Below are 14,351 nucleotides of genomic sequence, written 5' to 3' on the forward strand. Positions count from 1 at the left end.
TTTTCAGTCTATTTGTTGCCATAGCAACCAGAATTTTCAGCATAGGAAGAAAAGAAAAAGACGTGCATAATCTCCATACTGTCATCTATCCATATATCAAGTTTCATAAAAATATTTCAGTACTTTTTGCGTTATCGCGGGATCCAGATTATGTGTAAAATTTGCCATATTTTCAGTCTATTTGTTGCCATAGCAAACCAGAATTTTCAACATAGGAAGAAAAGAAAAAAGAACGTGCATAATCTCATAACTGCCATCTATCCATATATCAAGTTTCATTAAAATATTTTCAGTACTTTTTGCATTATCGCGGGATCCAGTTTTGTGGACGGACGGACTGACGGACGGACAGACGGACGGACTGACGGACGGACGGACGGACGGACGGAGGGTAAACCTAAAGTCCCCTCCGGTAAACCGGTAGGGGACTAATAAATGACTCTTTCTAGAACTGATCATATGAGATTTTAAACAATTCAAATTCCGACATTTGTGTCACAGATCATCCATATAGTAAGTATGAGTAGTGTATAAATGGATATTTGCTGGAATGGATGAATGCGGTGTTCACCCACAACAGATAACTAAATCACTTTGTTGTTATTTGGATTATGCTCGACTTCTGAATCTTGTAGATGAAAAACCTTGAGGTCATTTTAGCTAGAGGGTGCACTATACATAAACCACTTAAATGTTCTGACAAATTAAAACAATCTACTGATATAAATTCAATATATGCAGTGATAGGTATGTAGATTCCAGGAATGCCAACGAGGCATTGTTACCTGGCCATATAGAACTAAATACAGACTGTGTCCTATAGATCATCAATCCTAAATAAAACACTGTTTTGACTAAATAAAAAGTTCCTTTGGAATATATTCACTATTTACAAATGAATAAAATAATGTTTTTTCAAGGAATGTTGCAATGATAGATACACAAATTATTACTAGCTTGTCCGTAATGCATATTTCTTTGCAAGGAATCCTAGGATGAGGGCTACACACGTGAAACTTGCTTTTATCACCGTGCCCACATTGAAGTACGGACAATATGGACACTGATAAGATCCGCACACGTAACATATGTTCAGATTAAACATGTTGTATGTCGAATAAAGAGTTGTGTTGTGCATACCTGAAAAATTAAGAACAAAGAAATTATAGTAATTGAATATAATTGTAAGTGTTATATTATAACAAGTTTCTGAAAAGAACAATTTCAGAAGTATATCTTTTTGCAGTCTTGATCACTCCTTAGAAAAAATGGTCAACAAAAGTCAAACAAGAGGGCCATGATGGCCCTGAGGTCGCTCACCTGTAATATAGCCCCCCCCCCAACCCCCATCCCCCCCCCCCCAACGTTGCAGGGCCAATTTAAACCCAAGGGCTTTTATTTGCACAAACTTGGTAGACACCATAAGAAGATGTTTCATGCTAAACATCTAAGCTCTAGCTCATTGGGCTTTTTAAAAGAAGATTTTTTTTAAGTTTTTACTATACACATAATTATAGTAAAAAACAATGACACCCCTGGGGCCGGGCCAGTTTTGACTCCAGGGCTTTTATTTGAACAAACTTTGTAGACACTTACTAGAAGATGTTTCATGCTTAATATCTAAACTCTAGCTATTTGGGTTTTTTCAAAGAAGATTTTAAGTTTTTGCTATACACATATAGAGAAAATCAATGACCCCCGGGGCGGGGCCAATTTTGACCCCAGGTCTTTTATTTGAACAAACTTTGTAGACACTCACTAAAAGATGTTTCATGCTTAATATCTTAACTCTAGCTATTTGGGTTTTTTCAAAGAAGATTTTTTAAGTTTTTGCTATACACATATAAGGAAAATCAATGACCCCCGGGGCGGTGCCAATTTTGACCCCAGGGCTTTTATTTGAACAAACTTGGTAGACACCTATTAGAACATGTTTGATACTAAATATCTTAGCCATATCTCTTTGAGTTCTTTAAAAGAAGATTTTTTAAGTTTTTACTATATGCATATAGGGAAAATCAATGACCCCCCCGGGGCGGGGCCATTTTGGACCCCATGGCTTTTATTTGAACAAAGTTGGTAGACACTTATTAGAACATGTTTCATGCTAAATATCTTAGCTCTAACTCTTTTGGTTCTTTAAAAGAAGATTTTTTAAGTTTTTACTATATGCATATAGGGAAAATCAATGACCCCCCGGGGCGGGGCCAATTTTGACCCCAGGGCTTTTATTTGAACAAACTTGGTAGACACCTATTAGAACATGTTTCATGCTAAATATCTTAGCTCTAGCTCTTTGGGTTCTTTAAAAGAAGATTTTTTAAGTTTTTACTATATGCATATAGGGAAAATCAATGACCCCCTGGGGCAGGGCCAATTTTGACCCCAGAGCTTTTATTTGAACAAACTTGGTAGACACTCACTAGAAGATGTTTCATGCCAAATATCTAAGCTCTAGCTCTTATGGTTTTTTAAAAGAAGATATTTAAAGTTTTTTCTTTCGGTTGCCATGGCAACCAGAGTTCTGCATGGAATTAAATTCTTTGAACAATTTTTAAAGGTGACCACCAAAGGAACATTCCTGTGAAGTTTGGATGAAATTGGCTTAGTGGTTTATGAGGAGATGTCATTTAAAGTAAAAGTTTACGGACGGAAGACGGACGGACGACGGACGAAAAGCGATCACAAAAGCTCACCCTGTCACTTTGTGACAGGTGAGCTAAAAACAAATCTGAATTCTTTGCATTTTGTAAGGGTGTATTTCAGCAAGCACTAATTGGGATATGGTCTATGTAACAAGCATATAGCCAGGCCTGTGCATATATAGCAAGTCTTGAGCCAGGGCGGCCTGCACTTTCTCAAAGTCTGACCACACTCAATGCTGCTAACTGCCCAATTTTAGCATTATAATACTGAAATCCATTTAAAAATCTGGAAAAAGGAGATCTAAACAAAATCAAAAAGTTGAAAATCACAGAAGTGCAACATCGTATCAAAATAGTATAAGATTTTTCCTGTTTTCATGCAGAGTTATTAATTTATCAAAAAGCATGTAAAGGGATGATTTTAGATAAACACTTGTGTTACCAAGTTCAAAATAATCAAGTACTATGAGAGTTTTCCTGTTTATATGCAGGGTCATTTATTTATGGAAACCAGGTAAAAGTATGAAATCAGAGGAGCATTGGACTTACCAGGTTCATAATAATCATAGACTCTCATTCTGTGTTGTATGGTCATATTAGCAGTAGGATACCATCTATCTGCCTGGAAGTTTACACATGTCTTACTGTTGTCCACCTGAAAATATTCACAATACATGTACCAAAAATCTAATTTCCATACAAACTTAAACAATAAACTACAGTCGAGACTGCCTTAGCGACCCCCTGATTTAAACGACTCCCTGTCTTATCCGACCTTGTTTCAGTCCTCCCAACGTATTTTCCTATATAAATGGTCTGAATTAAACGACTCCCTGTCATATGTGACAAGCGACTCTAATTGTCAGGTCCCAATGCAATGTTTTGTCTGATTTAAACCGACTTTCACACACCTTTTAATTGTCCGTTAAATCAGATAAATAATACCTATTATAACACCCAGAGGGCCAAAATAATTAAGTCCAATTATAATCCAGTAGCAAACAAAGTCTACACACCTCTATCTCAATTACACAGTTGACATGTATAAATGCAGGTATCAAGTGACGTAGCGTCTGTTTTATGGAAGCATGACGCAATTGATGTGTGTGTTATGTACATTATGGCCTGAGTAAACTGGTTAAGACTTGTGTTAGATTTTTTTTAATTATAGAGTGCCCAAGGAAGATTTTTTAGGCAGCATATTTTTTTATTTACCTTGACTGCATAATTAATACGGAAAAATATTGATACTAAAACCAGAAAAGCTTTGGACATGGATAATGTTGAAAGATCCTGTAACACAATTTTTCATGGTTTTTATTTCATAAATATTATGCTCAAATTAAGATTTGTCAATATTGTAAGTTCAAATAAGCATTATTTATAAATATATCACCCAATTTAACATTTAATATAAATAAAGGCCATTAAAGGGAGGTAATTAGAACTTTATTTTCTATAAATTCTAAGTTAAATTTTCCAATAAGTAATCAATGCATGTAATTTATTGATTAAATATAATGTGCACAAATATTTTCAGTACACATTATACATATTCTTTGATGTTTGAAAGTTGTTTTATTTGAATAATTATGTCCATATATATTTTTTTGCAAGTGTGGACATTCACAAAACATAAAGAATCTTTAAGTCACAATGGTATATAGACAGCTAGATGATACTTAAATTTAATTTTCTTTGAGACTGTATTAAGAGACTCCCTGTCATATGTGACCTTTTTCTGAAGATCCCTGGGAAAGTCACATATGACAGTCTCGACTGTAGTTAAGGTTTGGAAAGTCAGAGATAAAAATTATTTTCTCATGTCACAAGTATAGAGCCATGCCAGTTTGCTAAAACATGCAACCTGAACTGTTAAAGATAAATTTTACTGTTTTGATAATGAAATCAATCTCTTTTTGACACAAATTAAGCAAGGGTTACATAAATGCTCATATATATCATTTTCTTGAATTATTTCCATTTATTTTCAAGTTTTATTCCCCTCTTATTTCATTTAAATAATTAAAACAATAATGAATACAAATTACACTATATTACAAATAAAAATTTTATTTTGAAAATTGGAAAATTTATATTACAAGACAGCCATGATGGCCCTGAATAGCTCACTAGAACCAATTGTCACAAGGATGCTACAGACCAAATTTGAAGTAAATTTTCCCATCAGTTCCAGAGAAGATGAATGTTGACACAGGAGCATCCCTCTTTGATACTAATAGCTCACTCTGAACATTAGGTTCTGGTGAGCTAAAAAACAACAAAAACTTACATGTGAGAAATAGAAAACCACTTTTCTGTAATAGAATTCAGCACGTTTCAGGTTGGGCACGATACCGGAGTTTACATAGTCCCTCAATGTATGATTCATTACCACATAGCCGGTTGGTACATCAATCTCTAGAACTGTAAGTCCTGACTGTAAACTCTTGTCTAAATATACCCACCTATAATATACATGTACAATAGTATAATAAAATAGATGAAGCTTGCTTTTTACATTATTAAGATGTAACAGTATATCTATACATTAGTGCAGTAATGGGTTAACTTATAATATAAATCAATAGGAGTTAACACGTTAGTGCATAAAAGTGACAATATGTAATATTGCAACAATTAGGTTTTAAATAATAAAACCTGCTATGAAAGATTACAGAACCCACAAGCAAGCAAGTCAAAGCCACCTGCTTCGAGTAGCCTGTATAAATAGAAAAGATAATTATCATTCAGAAATTAGAAGGGGTAAAACTTCCAGGAGTTAAATAGATTATTCTTAGCAAATAATACGTCTATTCAAAGATGACCATTCAATATCAAAGAAGTCTTGATAAAGTTGGTTCAACACAACTAGACTTCCCAAATTCTCAACTATAATTAGTCGAAATTGTTGGAAATTTTTATTAACACTACTTACCTAATACACGGGTTCATAACCATCACAGAAGAGTTCCTGCCTGTAAATCTGATATAATCTGATGTCAGCTCAAAGAATTGTGTCTGATCTTGTGTTTCCTTCAACAAGAATCGATATTCTACATTTACTGTGGTTGTCAGCTGCATCATAGATCTACCAACACCCTGGGCCGTCACCCTTATAGACCCATATACAAAATCTTGAGGTACCTGCAAATTAACATTCATATATTGATTGTTTTTGGTTTTTTATAGAGGCATGTAATACATGTGGATATATGAATCTTTATATATGAGATAAATATCATAACTTCTCATTTTGAATTAACTTCCTATGTTTTGTATTATGAAACGTTAGTAGTTTTGAATAGACATATTAATCAGACATAACATGTTGTACATTCTTTTCCATAGTATAGTACCCTAGCTGATAGGGATACTGTTTTCAGTGAAAAACTACTGATAGGCTGTACTACAATTTATATGGTCAGTTGATTGGTCAGTTAATTAGTTGTATATCAGTTAATTGCTTTTAGTTAAAGTCATTCAAGTTTGATTTAGTAACTTACATATCTGATGGCAATGTCAGTGTAATTAGTCTTCGTCATGGCAACAGTTTCTACCCATGTAGGTGTTGATGAGGCCTCCATTGTAATCATCGTCTCAAACACGTTCCTGTTAGGATCTACCTGGGTAAACTCAAAGAGTGCCTCCATAGCTGTCAATGAGTCCTGTTATATATAAAATATATAGTCAACTATACCATTATGAATTATAATGCTCGTCCATATGGTTTTATACTGGCAGTGAGGGTAAATAAACCCAACACACATTATTATGAAGTAAGAAAAAAAAGTATAAACACATTTTGGTGAGACTTCAATGTAGCTAAACCTTAGGATAATATCATATATATTTAACATACATGTACCAACCTAACTGTATTGTACATTAAAAGAAAATTATCTAGTATCAAGTTTACAAATTACAAAAAAAAAATAATCTAAATTTGATTAAACAACTGTAACATCAACAAAAAGAAAACTTAGTAAATCTGGGACAGCAAAATCAATTGCCTGTGTTGCCCAGGTTGTCCCGCAGCCTCAACAAACACATGGAAATTTTCCTTTGCCCTAATTAAAATATAAAGGTTAAGATACCTGTGTGGACGCAAATCCTCCAATGAAATTCCTCATATGGTTGAGCCATTTCATCATGGAATCTCTCTGTATTTTGGTATCTGTGTCGATTCCCATGCCATTATGTTTGATGTGGGCCATGAGAGCGTACGCCGTAGATTGTACAGCGTAACCGTCGTTCATCAATTCTGTCCTTGGTAACAGATATCGTACTGTGTTGATAAAGTCCGAGGGATTCTCTGGCATTGGTGAATCAGAAAAGTAGATTTCATTGGCTGAAAAATAAAGGAAACTAGTTTTATCAGGTACAAGCATAACAAAATGCATCTAATCAATGAACTGTTTATTAAAAAATTAAAAAAAAACCCAACAAAAAACATACCTATGAAACTATGTATAAAAGATTACATTATAAAAGATTAACACAAATTTATTTATAGTTCTGAACTAGAAATGTGTCCATAGGACACGGATGCCCCCATACGCCGCTGTTCTGTCAATGTTATGACTCTAGGTCAAATATTTTTTGGACTAGTCATGTGCCACAAGTTGAAAACTAAAAATCAACAAAGGGCCATAATTCTGTTAAATTTGGTTGCAGCAAAAATTCCTTCCTTTACTACCATCTACACATTAAGGTTGTTCATCCCTGGAAGTTTAAGCAAAATCTGCCATCCGGTTTAAGAGGAGTTGCGTTCACAAAATTTCTATATGGTATATAGTGAAAAAATCAACAAAGGGCCATAATTCTGTTAAATTTGGTTGCAGCAAAAATTCCTTCCTTTACTACCATCTACACATTAAGGTTGTTCATCCCTGGAAGTTTAAGCAAAATCTGCCATCCGGTTTAAGAGGAGTTGCGTTCACAAAATTTCTATATGGTTTATAGTGAAAAAATCAACAAAGGGCCATAATTCTGTTAAATTTGGTGGCAGCATTAATTCCTTCCTTTACTACCATCTACACATTAAGTTTGTTCATCCCTGTAAGTTTAAGCAAAATCTGCCATCCGGTTTAAGAGGAGTTGCGTTCACAAGATTTCGGGACGTACGGACGGACAGACGTACGTACTGACGGATTGACAGACGGACAGACAAGTGCAACGCTATATGCTCCCACTTTGTGGGGGCATAAAAATTAATGTGCTATATAAATTTCTGAATTTAGACAGATTAATAATAACAATATTGCTCTTCATTGGACAATCATTATGTTTATACAGTTTTACATACACGGATGCTTTTAATCTACGAAGAAATCTCACTTTTTTTCTCTAATAAGAAATCTTGCTGTATCATAAATTGTATAATTGCATTATAACAATTCCTGTGATGGTTATGTGGCCATATATAAATGATTATTTGCAATTCAACCATTTATATAGACAAGGCCCTATAACCTGTCAAAAATCTTCATAACTAATAATAAATGTTATTACTTACATTGATTTCTAAGAGACCAGAGTTTATCAAAGATTGTTCTACTCTTCTGCTGACTAAGGGACAAGGCATAAGCTGATACAGCCAGGTGGAATACTTCTCTATTTGGTGTGTTGAATGCCTCTCTTGATAAATATTCCGAGGCAAGTTGTCGTGATTTATCTATACAACTCAGGGCAGCCTGTAACACAATCATATTTGTTTATGTCTTATAACTGTAGTTGGTTAACTTTTTCTATATGCCTTAAATGAACTTGTACCTCTTTAATCTGGACAAAACCAAGTCATTTTTATGGAAAATTTCAAAATAAGTAATGACAAATAGCAAACAGAAGACCCCATGGTCTGCACTGTAGGCATGGGTAGATTTAGTCAGGTTAAACAGTTAAAGAAACTTATTGTCTGATTTCTATACTTAACTCTCAGAAATATAAAATCAAAATTCATTAAGATTGATTCAGAATTGGTAATTTGAACATTTTCTAACCACAAATTTTCAATCTTAATTTGCATTACAACCTATCAGTATTTTTTTTAATTGTGGTTAATAGGAAAAGCATAAATAAAATTCAAATAAGATTTCAATTCTTTGTTATTCTGTTCCATTTACACATTTACAAGAATTAGTTAAGAAAAACAGACTTTTGAGGAACCAAAAAATGAATTATGATAAAATTCACAAACAATATCATTACTGTTAAAGTTACATACCCCGGATACATCAGTCTCTATTTTATACAGGGCAATAAGAACATAAGCTGTCAGTGGTACAGGGTGCCCATACATCATTTGATCTGTCTGCGATTGTGATGACTGAAAAGAAAACAAAATATCAATTATAGTATATGTGAACAAGAGGGCCATGATGGCCCAAAGTCGCTCACCTGTATATAGGCCCCCCGGAGCGGGGCCAGTTTAAACATCAGGGCTTTTATTTGAACAAACTTGGTTGACACCCATTAGAAGATGTTTCATGCTAAACATCTAAGGTCTAGCTTATTGGGTTTTCTAAAGAATTTTTATATATATATATCTATCTCTATATATAAATGTATATATATATATATATATATATATATATATATATATATATATATATATATATATATATATGTATACATATTATGTATATACTATATATATATATATATATATATATATATATATATGTGTGTGTATATATATATATATATATATATATATATATATATATATATATATATATATTTATAATATGTATATATCTAAAAAAAAAGTCGAGCTAATGAATGACCCCAAGGGCCAATTTTGACCCCAGGGCTCTTATTTGAACGAACATGGTAGACATTCATTAGAACATGTTTCATGCTAAATATCTTAGCTCTAGCCCTTTGGGTTCTTTCAAAGAAAGTTTTTACTATATGCATATAGGGAAAATCAATGACCCACTGGGGCGGGGCCAATTTTGACCCCAGGGCTTTTATTTGAACAAACTTGGTAGACACCCATTAGAAGATGTTTTATGCTTAATATCTTAGCTCTAGCTCTTTGGGTTGTTTAAAAGAAGATTTTTTAAGTTTTTACTATATACATATAGGGAAAATCAATGACCCCCAGGGCGGGGCCGATTTTAATTCTAAGAACAAAATTTGAACAACTTTGGTTTTGGATCTATAGATGATACCATAGACAAAATATCAAAGCTCTAGGCCATTTACTTTCAGACCATAAGATTTTTCAAGTTTTCACTATATGTATATAATGAAAATCAATGACCCCCGAGGGCGGGACCAATTTTGACCCTAGGGCCATTATTTGACCAATCTTGATAGAGGTCTACTACACAATGTTTCATGCCAAATATCTAATCTGTAGCCTTTGCCAAATCAGAGAAGAAGATTTTTTTAGATTTACTAAATACATATAAGGAAAAACCTATGACCCCCAGGGCGGGGCCAATTTTGACACTAGGGACAAAATTTGAACAACTTTGGTAGAGGACCCATAGATGATACCATATACCAAAAATCAAAGCTCTAGGCCATTTACTTTCAAACCAGAAGATTTTTTCAAGTTTTCACTATATGTATGTACTGAAAATCAATGACCCCCCAGGGCGGGGCCAATTTTGACCCTAGGGCCATTATTTGAACAATCTTGATAGAGGTCTACTTCACAATGTTTCATGCCAAATATCTAATCTGTAGCCTTTGCCAAATCAGAGAAGAAGATTTTTTTAGATTTACCTATAGACATATAAGGAAAAACCTATGACCCCCCGGGGCGGGGCCAATTTTGACACTAGGGACAAAATTTGAACAACTTTGGTAGAGGACCCATAGATGATACCATATACCAAAAATCAAAGCTCTGGCCCATGTACTTTCAGACAAGAAGATTTTTTTATTTTGTGTTTTTTGAAATCCTTTTTTGGCCCTGTGACCTACATATGCAACAGACCGGAACCATTTGAACAACTTTGAAAGTGGACCACCCAAGGATCATTTCTGCAAAGTTTGGTTGATGTGCAGTCATTGGTTTCAGAGGAGATGTTGTTTATGTGAAAAGTTGACGACGCACGACGACGGACGACGGACACAGGGTGATCACAATAGCTCACCCTGAGCATTGCTCAGGTGAGCTAAAAATGTGCCCTTTGGAAGTATACAGTATAAGTATTAAGAATTAAGTGAAAAAATGTACAATATTTGGATACACCAGAGTACTACTTTATCCATGTGTAAACCAGAATGTGCATAAAATGAAGTGCAGAATATTGATAACTATGTTACATGTTTTATAAATTTTTCATTAAATCTGGAAAAAAATCCAGTTTCACTACATGCTGAAATTGGATGGTGGTTTTTTTATTTATTAAAAAGTGATCAGCACAAGGCAAAGTTTTTGATGTAATGACAACTTCAAACTCTATTACTTTGAAAAGTGTCATAACTTTCCCGATTTTTTATGTTGAATAAGCCAGCAGAGTTTGATTTACCATTAAGAAAGACTTTAACCATCTAAATTGGCTTTAAACTTGCAGGCCCCTTACAACATGAAAACTATGACTTCAGTGTTCAATTTATAATGAATCTACACAAATACAATATTCTATTTATCACATACCCAAAATAATGACTGTTTTAAGCGAAGCAAGAATCATTTTTCATTCATTGACATGCCTAAAGTATAACACTAACATTTAGTGCATCTTTTAGCTATGTTTGTATAACGCTAATGACGTGACATCAAAATATATGCACTGCCGTGCAATACAATGTGGGTATGTAATTAATATAGTAACATATTAATAGTAAAAACTTACAAATTTCCTGTCATAGATTTGACCTTCAGGATACCATGCTCCAGTTTCATTCTGTTTTTCACACAACCAGACGACAATTTTATCGATGAGATCAATAGGAATGAACAAGTCTCTTTCCCACTCGCCAAACCTTGCCTCGTGTAGCGTCTTAGCTACAAAAGCCGACAGCCAGATACTTGTTGAGTTTTCATCGTCCCTGAACATCTTAAATGATCCGTCATCCTTCATATAACTGAGCTGACGCTGGAGACCTGTAATCATAAATTGTATAGTAGAAATAATAGTAGCTTATTTAATACCAGACAAATCATGAAAAAATATAAATATTTGCGAGAAATGACATTGCATATGCAAAAATAAGAATAATTATAGTGAAAGAACATTAGCTTTATTTGTGTTTGTTTTGTTTGTTTTTAGTTTTACGTCACATCAACACAGTATAGGTCATATCGCGATGTTCCAGCTTTACTGGTAGAGGAAGACCTCAGGTGCCCTCCTGTGCATTATTTCAGGCACGAACGGGCACCTCAGTAGAACCACCGACGTTCCGTAAGCTAGCTGGATAGCTTCCTCACTTGAAAGAATTCTGTCAGGATTTGAATCCACAGTGGTGAGGGGCAAGTGGTTTGAAGTCAACGACGTTAACCACTCGGCCATGGACGCGCCCCACATTAGCTTTAAGTTGGGCAGGAAGTTTAACATTATGATACAATGTATTTACTTTTTACATTTTTGATAGAATAATAAGGTAATCAGGTAAATATCCAGATTATCTCCAACAGGTCTATACATACCAATTTCATTGATTTCATATATTCGAATCACATTTTACTTTAACAATAAGAGGTTAATACATATGAGATAAGAAGGTGACAATCCATCCACTAAATGAATACTGGCCCCCAGGGCTTCAGCAGATTATGACGTCCGTCCAGGCCACAAACTCATAACTCGTCACATTACATTATTAATTAGTTGAAATCATGATTAAATTTGTTACTATTTATAGTAACAAGTGTATTGATATAAGATTCTTACCAACATTAAGATAGTCAAGTGCCCGAGACAAGACTTCTGGGTCAAGTTGCTGGTTTGCTTTCTTGAATTTCAAGGTGAGAAGATTGTAGGCGAAGTTAAACATGTTCATTTCACCAGCACCGTACGGCTTACGGAAAATATCCTCACAGTTCATGTAGTACGTTATAAATCCAGGTGTTACAACATCACCTGTTCCAACAAAATAACTATTAGTACTCCGAGAACAGTTATTGTAAACAACAAATTTGAAATAAATGTTTCTTTAAAAACATCAATTTACAGTACAATGTACATTTCATTTACAAATCACAGCTATTTCAATTTGAAATGGATTTGAATCTTATTATGATTTTTAGAATGTTTTAAAATTATAATTATGACTTTTATTAGAAAGTCATCATGTCATCCCAGAGCAAAAACAAACTCTCCAAGTCCTAACAAATGGTTCCCTTTTTTATCTGTAGGTTAGCTAACTTCTTTTTAAAAAACTAGTAAGAACTCAGTGAGTAAAATTTGAGAGTTAAGCAAGTAATTCTGTCACTAATTTGCTCTGAGCCATTAGTCTTTATATTCTCTAATTCTCAAAAGCAAACCTTTAAAATATAAAAATATTGTAACTACATTAGTAAAGAAAAGTAAAATGTATAATTTTTATATTTCCCGAAAATAAATTACAGAAAAATTTTCATACCAAACAGACTGACTTGAGCAACTCCGGAACCCGGTACGTACAGATGATACCTGACCTCCGGTACGACAAACTGATCCGGAATGTTGATCTGTAGCTGTGGAATTGTCTCGGAACCGTACTTAATCATGTCAATGAGGTAGGGCGTGTGGTAGTAGTTCAATACACCATCAGGCTACAGTCATATAAAACAACATTATTATATATATACATACTGTAAAATCATTATTTATGGAGCATTAATTTTCATGACCGAGACTAAAGAAAGGATTGGAGCACCACACTAAATACTGAATCTTGCCTTTTCAACCAACAGAATGAACTTTAAGATGTCTTATTCATCTTTTCACACCAATTTGTATATGATAATGAATGAAAAATATAAGAATAGGCAGAAAAAGAAAGATATATGTCTACTTTGTGATCATGATTTCTGCATCTAGAGGTACTGCTTCAATCCTGTACTGAGTTAAATCGAATTTTCATGGTTTACGTGGATAGGTCAATCCACTAATTTAAGACCCAACAAAATTGCATTTCATCTCCTGCAAGATTTATTTTGCATAACATTATTTACATTTGTCTTTTGGAAAAATCCACAGTCTACAAATTTAAGTACACATGGATATGTTCTTTGTGACAATACCACAGAATTTCATGTCCACGAAATTAAGTGACTTTGAGGTTTTTAAAAGCTTTGTAAGAAAGAGTGGAAAACCTTTTAACTTTGATGACAATGGTACTTTCAATGCACACAATATATGTTAGATATCAATCTGTAACTGAACTTCAGGCATTATGAGAAATAAATGTATTTTAAACTTCAATGTCCTTGACTTTGATAAAGTAGTAATTTAATAAATGATACTGAAGTGTTTGTATTAGGTCATATTTCTAGTAAATGGTGATAGTTTCAACAAACAGATTTATCCTAATTTAGACCCGGCCTCAAGGTTATAAAACCTTTTTCTGAGATCTGTCTCAAATCTCATGATTTTCATTGGTCAGTGTCCATTCTGTGGCAATTTCTGACCAATCAAATGCATGAGGTTTGAGTTTGAGCAGTGAGAATTTCTTTATGACCTCAGACCCTGGTTATTCCTATTCTTTTATAATGAATAATTTGTTATTTTGTTTGCCTTCAATGATAAATCATAGGGA

At 33.9% G+C, this 14,351-nt stretch overlaps 1 protein-coding gene across 2 annotated transcripts in view; it reads right to left on the minus strand.

The window, feature by feature from the left end:
* Window positions 1-432: 432 nt before the first annotated feature.
* The window catches only part of LOC132749929 (CD109 antigen-like), a 33,554-nt gene continuing 19,635 nt past the window's right edge, over window positions 433-14,351 (minus strand). For both annotated transcript variants that reach the window (XM_060739871.1, XM_060739872.1), the window contains exons 23-33: window positions 13,194-13,365; window positions 12,503-12,691; window positions 11,465-11,715; window positions 8,872-8,973; window positions 8,164-8,341; window positions 6,743-6,996; window positions 6,152-6,313; window positions 5,584-5,792; window positions 4,939-5,113; window positions 3,195-3,300; window positions 433-1,140 (exon numbers count right to left, since the gene is read on the minus strand). In XM_060739871.1, the coding sequence (XP_060595854.1) occupies window positions 953-1,140; window positions 3,195-3,300; window positions 4,939-5,113; window positions 5,584-5,792; window positions 6,152-6,313; window positions 6,743-6,996; window positions 8,164-8,341; window positions 8,872-8,973; window positions 11,465-11,715; window positions 12,503-12,691; window positions 13,194-13,365 (1,986 nt within the window). In that variant the 3' untranslated portion in view covers window positions 433-952. The remainder of the gene's footprint in view (window positions 1,141-3,194; window positions 3,301-4,938; window positions 5,114-5,583; window positions 5,793-6,151; window positions 6,314-6,742; window positions 6,997-8,163; window positions 8,342-8,871; window positions 8,974-11,464; window positions 11,716-12,502; window positions 12,692-13,193; window positions 13,366-14,351) is intronic.

This window comes from Ruditapes philippinarum, unplaced genomic scaffold (genome assembly GCF_026571515.1).
Source record: "Ruditapes philippinarum isolate M1 unplaced genomic scaffold, ASM2657151v2 ctg4794_1_1_1_1, whole genome shotgun sequence".
NCBI classification, from domain to species: Eukaryota; Metazoa; Mollusca; class Bivalvia; order Venerida; family Veneridae; genus Ruditapes; species Ruditapes philippinarum.